Source organism: Dreissena polymorpha, chromosome 2 (assembly GCF_020536995.1).
Source record: "Dreissena polymorpha isolate Duluth1 chromosome 2, UMN_Dpol_1.0, whole genome shotgun sequence".
Classification (NCBI taxonomy): Eukaryota; Metazoa; Mollusca; class Bivalvia; order Myida; family Dreissenidae; genus Dreissena; species Dreissena polymorpha.
The window spans coordinates 114,881,194-114,895,107 of NC_068356.1; the positions used below are offsets into that span (position 1 = coordinate 114,881,194).

The following is a 13,914-nucleotide window of genomic DNA, read 5'->3' on the forward strand; positions in this document are numbered from 1 at the left end:
GGTAAACAAGTATGCAAATTATGAAAGCAATATGTCAAGGGACAATGAAAATAATTGGGGTAAAACGAAAACTTTAACATTTGCTCGGAAACACCAATGCCGGGGTGAGTAGGCTAACTCCACTATATATATTTCATATAAAATAGTCGAGCTATAAATCTATAGAATGACTAATACATATGCGGTGTTACGGATGGTCTGGTTGAAAATATTTTGTTTTGTACTAACCAGAACTTGCACCTTAGATAGACTTTAAAAATTGAACAATTTGAAGGGGCAGTTTTCTTATTTTATTAATAGTACTTTAATAAAAGTATTTATCTTTTTGTTTTAAAGTATATATGTATGTAACTGTAGCTGATGTCTGGTTTGTTTAGTCACACCCACAACCTTGATTGTATTCTTAATTGTAAAGACATGATAATATTTTATAAGAAAATGACACTGATATTATGCTTGTTTTTAAGTATATATTATAACTTAAATCCAATATATATACATTTGATTAAACATAGATAACATGAGATTCTTTTTTTTTCTTTTTACCTTCAGTACCATTTTGCAGTAAAGTCCACGTCTGTTTTGGCTATTTTTTTTTAGAAAAAAAAGATGGCTATTATTTTCTGAAGGCCAGAGTGAGCACTGTAATTTACTTCCTTATGACAATGATCTAGAAATATATTAAAGAGAACCAAAAAAAGTTTGATGAAATTGTGTTTTCAATAATGGATTCAAGCAATATACAATTGATCAATGCATCAAATGAATTGTTGCAGCTCTAATGCCTTCACCCAGGTGAGAGAACATATGTCATTTAAGAACAACACAAACTGTAACAAGGGCTGTTTGTAAAACATGCATGTCCCCCATATGGGCTGTCAGTTGTAGTGGCAGCCATTGTGTGAATATGTTTTTTGTCACTGTGACCTTGACCTTTGACCTAGTGACCTGAAAATCTATAGGGGTCATCTGCCAGTCATGATCAATGTACCTATGAAGTTTCATGATCCTAGGTGTAAGCATCCTTGAGTTATCATCCGGAAACCGTTTAACTATTTCGAGTCACTGTGACCTTGACCTTTGACCTAGTGACCTGAAAATCAATAGGGGTCATCTGCCAGTCATGATCAATGTACGTATGAAGTTTCATGATCCTAGGCGTAAGCATTCTTGAGTTATCATCCGGAAACCATTTTACTATTTTGAGTCACTGTGACCTTCACCTTTGACCTAGTGACCTGAAAATCAATAGGGGTCATCTGCCAGCCATGATCAATGTACCTATGAAGTTTCATGATCCTAGGCCTAAACGTTCTTGAGTTATCATCTAGAAACCATCTGGTGGACAGACCAATTAAGTTATCAGCAGTGTATGGTAAGCTAAGTATCTGCATTTGCATATAAAAAGTACGCAATCCATATTGCTGACATTTGTGACCAAATATATATGCAAGAGCAAGATAAGAAAAGAAAATTCTTCAATGATACAAAAGAGAGTGAATTGTTGCAACAGCTTCTGAGCAAGAAATACGCACACACAAAATCTTCAATGATACAAAAAAGAGTGAATTGTTTCAACAGCTTTTATCTTAGGTTTAACTGTAACCACTGGTCAGTTCCTACTACTCCTCATATCACTCCCACTCCATCAATATGTCAATAGCTGCCCCCAGCTATCCAGACTCACTGATCACACTAATGACATTAATCAGCCAAGCCTCCAGAGAAATACTAACTTCTCCAACCCTCAGACTGCCTGGCCCAGAACATGACTCCAGACTGACTGGAAACATGGTCATTACTTTCCATATGCTGTTCCTCATATTTTCACATGGATAATATCTATGCAAACAATTTACTGACTACTGTAAATATAGGTTAGATATTACATGATTATGTAAATAACAAATCTGGAAGACGTTAAATCAGTGTAGCCAAGAGTCTAAATGCCAATTCATATTTCAGACAGAACATCCGCAACCAAATAATAGTATTTTTCAAGAACTTTCCCCTCATTGTTTAAGGATTTTCCTCAATCTTTTAATGACTAGAACAATAATTATTGATCCTTCTTGAAGAAAATATGCAAAAAAGAAAGTCATATAACAAAAAAGATTACATCAATAATTTAATATAATTTTAATATGTATGTATGTAAAAACAATCAAAAGCACAGATTGAAAGCATGTTTAATCAGTTCAAACTAATTATCAGTCACTTGTTTAGAATATTTAAGAAAATATTTAAGAATATATTTTTTTAAATAAATCACTGGCTTTACGTACTATACATGCATATACAGTGCTTTTTTTTAAATCGTGGCGTTATTACAAATATTGGGATATTAATATTGTTGTTGTTATGCTAACAAATACTTCAAAATTTAGAAAAGTGTTTTCAATATTATATTAAATTAAATTTGAGATCTAACAAGAGATCTGTTTGTCAGAAATACAATGCCCCCTACTGCACCGCTTTGAAATTATTATATTTTTTTTTTACCTTTGACCTTGAAGGATGACCTTGACCTTTCACCACTCAAAATGTGTAGCTCCATGAGATACACATGCATGCCAATTATAAAGTTGCTATCTTCAATATTGCAAAAGTTATTGCAAAAGTTTAACCAAGGTAAAAGTTTGTGACAGACAGACAGACACATACAATGGCAGACACATACAATGACAGACAGACAGGCCAAAAACAATATACCCCAGATCATTCGATCCGGGGGCATAATTTTTTATTTTTTTTTTGAAAGCTTTCATTGGGAATTTTTAGGTCTCATTTGGGAAAATTATTAACTTTCTTCCATTGGGAATGGGGTCCCATACGGCCCCGAATTTGAACTAAAATACACATTGATATACATAAAGAGTTTTAGGACAGATATCATTTGCGCTCAATACATAGGAAATAAATCAATAATGGGTCACATGTTAACCTGTCTATTAAGAAATCAATAAAACCTTATTAAATAATTGCAAATAACTGTTCACAAGACAACTAAAAAGCAATCAAGCTGTTTCCAGTAAAGAGCCCAAGATCAAAGCCTACTTATGGACCTAATACAGCCTTCAATGCCCCAGCACTCCAGGGCTGGAGCCTGTCTGGGAATACAATGATTACCATATGGGTACATCCACTTAAAGATAAGAGACCCAAGAGAAGTGCTATATGCCAGTGAACAAGGGAAGCCACACAGACCAAAGATATGAATCAGAGGCTTAATATGATAAATATCAACATTATTTCTTACTACTAATGCATGACATTTTTTAATTGAGATAAATAGGATCATTATGAAATTTTTCTAGCTGCATTAGATGCTGTTTATATAATTATATATCATTCACAAACATATTTAGAAAAGCTGATAACAACAGACATTTTGTATTCAAAATAAATCAATATTAAAATTGGTGTTCCACTGCAAAACAAAATCAGCATTTTGTTATGATTTACAAATATTGCTCTTTTTCCTTAATGAACTCCAAATTTGTGAATGTCCAGAGCACAAATATGGGCTTTTCATTGGACACTTCCTGTGTGGGTAAAACTTTCTTCAAACAGAAGACTTTCTTAGCTATTGCTAAACAAGAGTTGTCAGAAGACAGCACGCTCCACTTTTCAAGTGATTGGCAGTATAACGTAAGCCATCATGGGGATATTGTTCATATTTAATATGGTCAAGGTACATTGTAATATAGTCATATTCTAACTGGAAGAGGACCATAATTGAAACATTGATCGCTTAAAGAAGTGGTATATTACAGACGATTCAAAGTTCTGGTATATTTTCCACAATCTATTGAACATTTGTAAAGACATAAAACAAACTAAAAAGATTATATTTCAAGTTTCATAGCAATAGCTTGAGTGGGATGGTTGTACGGTCTTTCAAAAATAAAATAATAAAAATAAGTGTGACGGACAGACAGACAGACGGACAGTGTGATCACTATATGCCCTCCTTCGGGGGCATTAAAAAGGGAAAAAAAACAAACAAGAGATATGTTTGTCAGAAACACAATGCCCCTATTGCACCGCTTTGAAGCCATATATTTGACCTTTGACCTTGAAGGATGACATTGACCTTGACCTTTCACCAATCAAAATGTGCAGCTCCATGAGAAACACATGCATGCCAAATATCAAGTTGCTATCTTCAATAATGCAGAAGTCATTGCAAAACTTTAACCAAGGTTAAAGTTTTGGGACACACACAATGAATGAATGACAGACAGACAGGCCAAAAACAATATACCCCCGATCTTACGTACCCCCGATCTTTCGATCCATAGAGCTGCAACGATTCGATCCGATTCATCGAAAATCGATTCGAAATGCTTCGATTCGATTACGATACCAAACCTACCAAATTCGATTGGATTCATTAACATATATACATATATATACATAGATACGTAAAGCGCGCTGTATTCTGACTATTGATACAGGAAGGTGTAGGTTTTATATTTACCTCTAATTACGACGCGCGCGATTGGTTGCTTATTACTTTAGTCATCCAATCAATAAGCCCGTTACGGTCTACTTTCGGAAAAAGCGTCAAAATGGCTGAACAAGTTGTTGCCGACAAATAAAATTATCAGATGCGCCTAAGAAGCTAAAATCAAAAGTGTGGCAGTATTTTGGGTTTCGGGATGGTAGCCCTACCAATAAAGCAAAGTGTAAACTGTGCTTCATGGATGTGGCGTACACTAAGTCCAGCTCAACCACTAATCTAATTTAATGCAATATGTCAAACGCAAACATAACGTTGATTTAGCAAGACAAAGAGGTCGCACAAGTGCAACTACTCAAGTCGCCAGCCAGAAAAGTAGTTCTATTTCTGTTGGAGTTTTGTTAAGTTTATTAGAGAATGTGATTTGTCCTACAGGTAACAGGTGATGCTGTCATGGCACAGTGGTTGACATGCTTATAGCGGTTTTGGGTAAAGATGTAATAGTGATAGTACTACCATTCAACTGATTCCAGATACGTTCTTATGATTATTTATTTATTTTTTATATTATTGTGTAATCAACACAATCTTCTAGTCAGAAGTTTTTTTATTAAAATTGAGTCCTCATTTGCTATTATTTTTTATGTGTTTTATTGAAATCACATTTGAACAGAAATGTTAATTTTGAGGCATAAGAGTGAATATATGATACAAATAGGTTTGAAGATGAATCGAATCGAAAAAATCGGTATCGGAGTGTCTGAAATCGAAATCGAATCGAATCGAGCTGTTGGTGAATCGTTGCAGCTCTATCGATCCAGGGGCATAACAAATTTGGGGAGGGGGGCGGGGATTCTGGGGTGGGAGTGGAGTCCATTGTGGTATGTCAGGTAAGTGTTGTTTTGTCAAAGTATGAATCAAACCTGATCCTAAATAAAGAAGTAATGGCAATTAAAGCAAAATTTATTTATTTGACCTTGAGATTCAAGGTCATTCAAAGGTCAAGGTCAAATTCAACTTGCCAGGTACAGTACCCTCATGATAGTAAGAAAGTATTTGAAGTTTGAAAGCAATAGCCTTGATACTTTAGAAGTAAAGTGCATCTAAACACAACATTTAACAAAATATTCAAAGTTACTAAGTCAAAAAAGGGCCATAATTACGTCAAAATGCCAACCAGAGTTATGCAACTTGTCCTGTACAGTCCCCTTATGATAGTTTGCGAGTGTTCCAAGTCTGTAAGCAATGGCTATGATACTTAAGGAATAAAATGGACCAAAGCACAAAACTTAACCAAATTTTCCATTTTCTAAGTGTAAAAGGGGCCATAATTCTGTCAAAATGCCAGTCAGAGTTACATAACTTTGCCTGCACAGTCCCCTTATGAGAGTTAGTAAGTGTTGCAAATATGAAAGCAATAGCTTTGATACTTTAGGAATAAAGTGGACCTAAATTATACAAAACTTAACCAAATTTCAATTTTTTAAGTATAAAAAGGGGCCTTACTCTCAAAATAATGATGACAGAGTTATGCACCTTGATCTATACAATTGTCTTGTTGCCATAAAGAAGTATTCCAAGTTTGAGTTAATTATCTTTGATAGTGTTTAAGTTATTTGACTTTATAAAAAACTTTAACCAATGGCGACAGTGATGCAGACGCCGGTGCGAGTAGTATAACTCTCATTTTTCTTTGAAAAGTCGAGCTTAAAAGTACACCAGCAAAATAATGTTCTGTTAATATAGAGTACATTAAATACTGTGAAACCATTTATTTTCATCAGCACGAAATTTTGTCCTTTTTAAAAAAATGACTATTTCGTCAGCACTTAAATTTGTCCATTTCTGGTTTTGAAAAAAAAGCGTCCAATTTGTTGATCACACATCGTCATATTTTAATTGCGTTTAATAGTATTGTCTTTAATCTGGATTCGCCGCGTGTTGGCTGTATAATCTGCAACACCCCTGAAAAAAACAATACACACAATGGGTAATAAAGTTGTTAACAATTAGCGCTAATCAACACTATTCTACCTAAACGAAGTCAACGCATTCGATACAGCCTTATTGCATTCGCGTTTTACAGGAAATGTCAGTTGTCAGTACACTGTATAATGTACACCCCTTTGTGTCAAAACCGGATTTAACTTGAGTATGAATAGTCGACTGTTTCATGTTCTTTGTATCAATACCATCCGGGTATCTGTACTTTAAGTATACCTGTCTACAAACAAGGTGCGCGCTTCCGCATATGGGTATTCAGACGTTCAAAAAATTGACCTATGGTTTAGCGTTCACGCCGTCGAACGCATCAAGCAATATAACTCGTTTTTTTTCACTATTTCTTTACTTGCAAAAAATACTTGTGGCTTATAACTTACCTTGCAATCTTTTTTACTCGCATTTTGCGAGTGTGCGAGTGTTAATTTCGAGCCCTGTGTATATGCGTGGATTACGCTGGATTATAATGCCTCATGCCTACGGTAATTCAGTCTGATTTGTTTCAAATATGGGACATGATTGTTCGTTAGGATCTTGAATTCGTCCATCGGTCGAAGGACAAAAAAGACGAAAATTAATGTCTGACGAATAATAATGGTTTCACAGTATTTACTGTTGCAATAACCCAATACACTTAGGTTAGCAGGTCATTTACTTAAACAATATTTGTGTAAAAATCTATTTCTTTACATTACTGATTTGATACATAGAGTAGTGAACTTGCTGAAAGCATGCATGAATTCCACTGTTATGTGAAGCAACATAAAAACCAATACATATCATCAGTGTTGTAGTAAAAAGCATTTACTTTGAAAACATAGCTTTGTGATTCTTCATACATTTATGTGTAACAAAGAAGATATGATCAACACGTTCTCTCTTTTTATGAGTTTCAATATTCCTGAATATATTATAGAATAGAATAAAATCAACATGAAACCCCAGGAAAGCAAAAGCATCTTCACTCAATCACAATATTATGTGCTGTTCTAGTATTGGATTCAGTAGCAGACACACCACTGGCCTACATGAGGGAGACATAATTCTGGGGTCAAGACCATTACTTCAATCAGGCCACTAGCCAATCAATCTCCTATGAACCCTGTCTAGACTCAACCAAGTGCACAGATATTGATCTTGTAGATCATCTAATACAACCCCATAATGGAAATACAAGTGCCTCATGCATGGATAACACAATTGCAACTTAATGGTACTCATTTCCATTTGGCTGGTGAACACTGGACAGTAATATACATAAATATTTCACTAAATACAAGGGAAACTACATGAGTCAACAGAAAGTACAAATGAAGTATTTGTCTACAAGTGACCATTACTTAAAGCAGCATAGACACATATGCATCTTAGAGTAATAACTAAGACAAATTTATGTTTTATGTATGCATAAAAAGCCTATTAGTATAAAACAAAGCAGTCCTAATAACATCTGTATGAATTGCAGTGATCCTTTTGGAACCTTGAGACTTAAACCATGGCTTTCTTGTGCTATATCTCCTGCATTTTATCAGATAAAAGGATTTTCATTAAACCTGTAAATCACATGAGCTGTGTCCTAAGAAAATATGTCTTATGCAATACATGTGTATTAGCCAGGGTAGCTCCAGATAAGCCTCGTCATAAGCTAATTAAGATTATTACATTAATTTAGTATTTTTTATTCAACAAATTGAGTTTTATAAATTACCACAAGCATATCATAAAATAGCTCTGCATATGATTATGCTTAACAAGCATACACAAAAATGTTTAGTCATGAAACTACACACAATGTATTAAAGAATATTCACATGGTTTAAGGTTTTACATGCCAATGCATATTGATGGGGAAATTAAATTATTTATTAACAAAACATAATTGTAAACCAGTCATGATCAATGTACCTATGAAGTTTCATGATCCTAGGCGTAAGGGTTCTTAAGTTATCATCCGGAAACCATGTGGTGGACAGACAGACCGACCGACCTACCGACATGAGCAAAACAATATACCCCCTCTTTTTCGAAGGGGGGCATAAAAACATTATAGTAATTTATACAGAACCACATAGTTTTCCCCATAAATTCTTTTGTTGTGTGTCACTTATATTAGGATATGTATAGTAGCTGCTAACATTTTAAAATTAATCACAATTTGATCAAAAACTTTAAATGTTTAATTAAGTTGACAACATAAAATTTCACATCAATATTATGTGACAGATACAGTACAGTCCACGCGTTTCCCAAAAAAACGCGCTACCTCCGCGGGGCATTTGTCTACTAGAGTGATTCCGGCGGGGAAAGCGAGGTGTACTCGCTAAAACGCTTGGCGTTCCGCCGAGTTAGCTAATACCCGCGGCGTTTATTACTTAAGCCTAGTCGTTAAATGCAGACAATTTCCGTTCTTACCAGGACACTGCCGCGCGACACCGCGGTAGCAGTGTGCTACTGTGCATGCCAAAAAATTAAAATGTTGTAATTAAAAATTGTTTAAATACTGTGGCTTATAAAAATAAAGATAATTGTATAAAAAATTAATATTAAAGTTAAATCGATCGTTATCTCGTTAAACACGGAGTTTCCTCCGCGTTGCCCAATGCTGAGGGCCGCCGCGTCGGCTTATCAATTTGCCGATTGTTTACCTCGGCAGCACCATTCTTGCAAACTCCGCGTATCGCAGGACGTTCTTAATCTCCCTCGGTGGGCATGTCCGCGGAGAAGCAAGGGAAATTGGGGAAAACGCGTGGACTGTACTGTATCAATGTCTTAATGAGGGTTCAAGAGCATGCAAAGAAGCCCAGAAAATGGGGTCACAAATTAGCATCAGGAACACAGAACCATTTGTATGATGATTATTTTTCATCTGGATTTTAAGCAATCGTAATAAAATAAAAGTGAATGATTATTATAAGTGAAAGCTCAAACAAATTTCAGAGGTCTTACACCAGGCATCAGTCTTTGTGTTCATGTAAGTAAATTGCAAGAGAAAATTGGAATACACTAGATAAGCCTGAGATATACTGATTGCACTATCATGACAATGAAAAACTTAATTTACTTACGAAAGAAGTCTCTCTTGCATAGATTCTTGGCACACAGAACTGAAATAAAAAAGAGGTGTTGGTAAAACATGTATTCTCTCCCCGACACGCTGCTTTGTCACCGCTATGTCCATGGCCTTGCATCTAAAAATCATTAAGGGTCTTCCTTCTTCAAGACTAAGGCATAATTATTTTCTAGACATTGTGCTGAAACCAATGTCATGATGCAAGTACCTGTGACCTTGACCTTTGAACAGGTGACCTCAATATATCAGACATTTTACTCTCCACTCAAGTAACCATCTTGAGAACATAACCAAAACAACGGCCTTAAAATATTGAAAGAATTCCATCATACTAAACTGTTTATTTTAATGTTTTAATTACGCAAAAGATGGCTTTTAAGGGTAATACCTTTTTAATTGTGTCGCGTTCTGAGAAAACTGGGCATAATGCATGTGCGAAAAGTGTCTTCCCAGATTAGCCTGTGCAGTCCGCACAGGCTAATCAGGGACGACACTTTCCGCTTAAATTGGATTTTTGCTAAGAAGAGACTTCATTTAAACGAAAAATGTCATAAAAGCGGAAAGTGTCGTCCCTGATAAGCCTGTGCGTACTGCACAGGCTAATCTGGGACGACACTTTACGCACATGCATTATGCCGAGTTTTCTCAGAACACGACACATTTTAATATCATGTTTGTACAAAAGTTTCTTAAGAATAGCTTGATGAAAACCTAGACATTTAATTGAAAGCCAGAAAATTTCAGTCCAAACAAGATGTGTTTGTGAAACACTATGTCCCCCCATAAATTTAACCTTTGACCTTGAAGGATGACCTTGACACTGACCTTTCAGCACTCAAAATGTGCAGCTCCATGAGATACACATGTATGCCAAATATCAAGTTGCTATCTTCAATATTGCAAAAGTTATGGCCAATGTTAAAGTTTGACGCAAACAAACCAACAAACCAACCAAGCAACAGACAGGACAAAACAAAGCAACAGACAGGGCAAATACAATATAAAATTCACAATCCGCAGCAATCAGGGATCATATTTTCCCGCAACATCAATCGGTCCGGATATAAATGGGGAAAAGTATCCGAAAATGTACATCCAAAATCATGATAAATTACGTTAAAATATATAGATCTACCATTGATTTTGCCATTCATGAAGGTGGTATAATACATGTACAAGTAAAATTCCCTTAGGCATTTTTTTAAACGAGTTTTCTCAACTGGTTTTATCATTTGGTATTTCATTGTTGTTTCGTGGGCTGTTTTATCCGAACCCCTGTTTTATCAGACTGTTTTCATCGTTGTCAATATTATTAATCTGTGTAAGTCTATACCGATGTTTTAAATTGTTGTCGACTCGATAATAGCTTACAAACATGCACTGAACCAAATAAATGTCTGTGAGTAGGTTGGCTACTGACAACAACAAACCAAATAATTAAAAAATAATTTGTTGTCAAATAACCCACGGACGATAGTTTAGATGCGTAGGGATTTAATCACGAGAGCGAAGCATTTGAAATCACGCATCTAATTTTCCGGTCGTGAGTTATTCAACAACAAAGTATAAAGTACACGAATTATTTTGATTCTAACACAGATTTACTAAAGATTTATTCAATGTATATTATTTTTCTTGTGTACTATTTTATGTGCAGTTCCGCCCATAAAAATAACTTTCGGCTGTTCTGTCGATCAGATCCGCGACTTTCATTCATAATTATATTACCGGATTATTACGCTGGTGGAAAATGTATCGGCATGTTTTGTTTAGTTACAGCGCGTGCATTCAGACACGTCTTTTCGAATGCGTCTTTTATCCGCTGTTCACAAGTTTTTGATTCTTGGTCTGACGTGCAATAAACCGGTCCTGACCGGTTTAAAGACTGCAGCGAATGGTTCATCACACCTAATCGAGATAAGAATGTCATTAGGGTGTGTTAGCATGTACATGTGTAATCGATTTCATGACATGGGAATTTTAATAGCAAACAGAATCGGACCGACTGTTTGGGATTTTCAATCGGTCTTTCACGACCCCAATCGGTCTAGGACCGACAAAACCGAAAAAAAATATGATCCCTGGCAGCAATGTTTGAAAACAATGGCCATATGATTGCATTACTTGAAACATATGCTACAAGATATGTTGTGAAGGAGCAACATATTTTGATTACAACAAATGGCAGCACTTTATCTGCTCATATAACACAATCAACGCTTTTCTCACCATTTTTGGAAAATGAGCTATACCATCAAAATTTGGAATTTAAGCTTTATTTAACTTAAAACCGGAAGAGTAAAATTTGTGTGATAAATAAATTTGAAATATTGATGATAATGGTCAAATATGACAGAAAATCCCAAAACATAAAGATATCAGTAAAATGGATACTACACATACAAAATTCACACCAGTAAGTGGGAATTTTTACATTGGCTTTGGGAAAAAATTGCCTGCATAATATTAACAAAATAATGACTATAAAATCAGCGCTGTCTCACACAAACCAAAAAAGCTCTCACAATGTATGTTGCTTCCATCCACTCAAAAACCTGCCTATGTTCGTCATTGATGACACGTTTAGCAGGGGTGGAACAATTCAAAACAGAAGTAAAATCACTTAAACTGTACTGTGTGTATTGTTACCGATAATTTGTTCCAAAAAATAATAAAGACATTTGTTCAGCCTTTCTTTAAATTGTGTCACGCCCCTCCCCCCTCCACCCCTGAAAATCCTGAATATACAGGACTTTTCCTGGCGTACCTATGGATCCGTTAAACAATTCCCATCCCAAACTGATATTGTAAAAAAAAAAAATCCCCATTAATTTTTTTTTTTTTTAGAAATAAGTCTTAACTATTGAATGTCAATTTTATTTAAATTAAATGTAACAAAGTATATAGCTATAATAAATATGATTTTGTTCTTCTCATTGAACTTTTATAAAGAATTCAATTAGTTTTTCCCAATCACGTGAAAAATTCTCAATCACGAAATTGCATTTTTCTCAAAATGGCAAGGAAAAGTCCTGGCCTTTATTTCATTCCCGTGTAATGGCTGCCGGGATTGTATGACAAACGGCACCCAGACAATTGACTCCTTGCAATTTTTTGCATTCCCGTTCCATCAGCAACAGACTCTTTAAACCAGCAATTAATATCCTGTTTTTTCATGAAATCCTTATCGGTCATTATTGCACTTCAGCTAATTGAACACACTCCAATAGATGTGATTTTAGTAGTCAAAGCTGTTTGTTTTCTAGTTTCTCCCAGAGATTGTTTAGGCGAGACTGGTGCCCAATGGAGCCCTTCTTACACACCTTGTTACCAAGTGTCCAGATCAGTCAAACATATCCTGATTCCAACACTTTTGAGGAGTATACATGTAGTTGATGTAACACAACCTTCACACACTTATGTGGTGTGATTTCAAACTGTTTTATTTCAAAATGATTCCTTTTTCTTTCTTCTATTGACACATTTCATTTGCATTTTCAGGGATTTCAATAGACGCAGAAACCTGCGTTTTGACACAAGCAAATTAAAAATGACTCGTTTTTTAAGCAACCCTTTTTTCTACCGTGAGTCACTTTCACGCATCGAAAATTTCACCCGTGCGTCAGTCAGTTAACATCTCGAGTTCCATGGTTATAAATCCCGCTGTGCTCCTAATTAAAATTAATGTTTCGGTATTTGAAACTCGGCCTATAATTGAGGGAATACCCCGGGCGTTATTTATGTTATCTCATCTCTTCCAATACACATGTCACCGTCTAAATAGTGCGTGCGCACTAACTGGGTAGCAGTGATTACGTGATAATTGATTGATCATCCAATAATTGCAGGTTTTATTGCAGACTTGCCAGACGGCACAGTTAAAGGAAGTCAGCAAAAATAATTTTAAAAAAAACTAAATTGATTAAAGGTCTATTTATTACGTAGATCCACTATTAAGTCCAGCGAGTTTTGTCAGTTTGTTAATCCACCGATAATTACGAGTAACACCCATCCTATATAAACTGGAATCACAGTTCATTTTTTCTACTAACAAGTCATAATACTACACATAAACATTAAGAATACACATTTCCTCGATTAGATATAAATTATCCGAGTAGAATTAAATTGCTACGTCATGACCTTCGACATTGTAAATGGCGGCCGTATTGTAAATTAACATTCAACCCGCGTTCAATTCAAAAATGGCGATTCAAATTACAAGTAATGGTGATTCAATAATGGAGAAAACATTAACTGGATTTAACAAACATTTGATAACGTTTGTTAAACCAGATAACAAGGAAAATTTGGATTATTAAAGTTAAACTACTACTGGCACGTCACTACTGGTAAGGCATTCTTAAGTGTATATATT

At 35.2% G+C, this 13,914-nt stretch overlaps 1 protein-coding gene and 1 long non-coding RNA gene across 3 annotated transcripts in view; one reads left to right on the forward strand and one right to left on the reverse strand.

The window, feature by feature from the left end:
- LOC127868551 (E3 ubiquitin-protein ligase SMURF2-like) overlaps nucleotides 1-13,914 on the reverse strand; it is a 65,485-nt gene that overhangs the window by 48,781 nt on the left and 2,790 nt on the right. For both annotated transcript variants that reach the window (XM_052410407.1, XM_052410406.1), the window contains exon 2: nucleotides 9,532-9,570. In XM_052410407.1, the coding sequence (XP_052266367.1) occupies nucleotides 9,532-9,570 (39 nt within the window). The remainder of the gene's footprint in view (nucleotides 1-9,531; nucleotides 9,571-13,914) is intronic.
- LOC127868587 (uncharacterized) overlaps nucleotides 1-13,914 on the forward strand; it is a 32,097-nt gene that overhangs the window by 1,480 nt on the left and 16,703 nt on the right. The window lies entirely within an intron of this gene.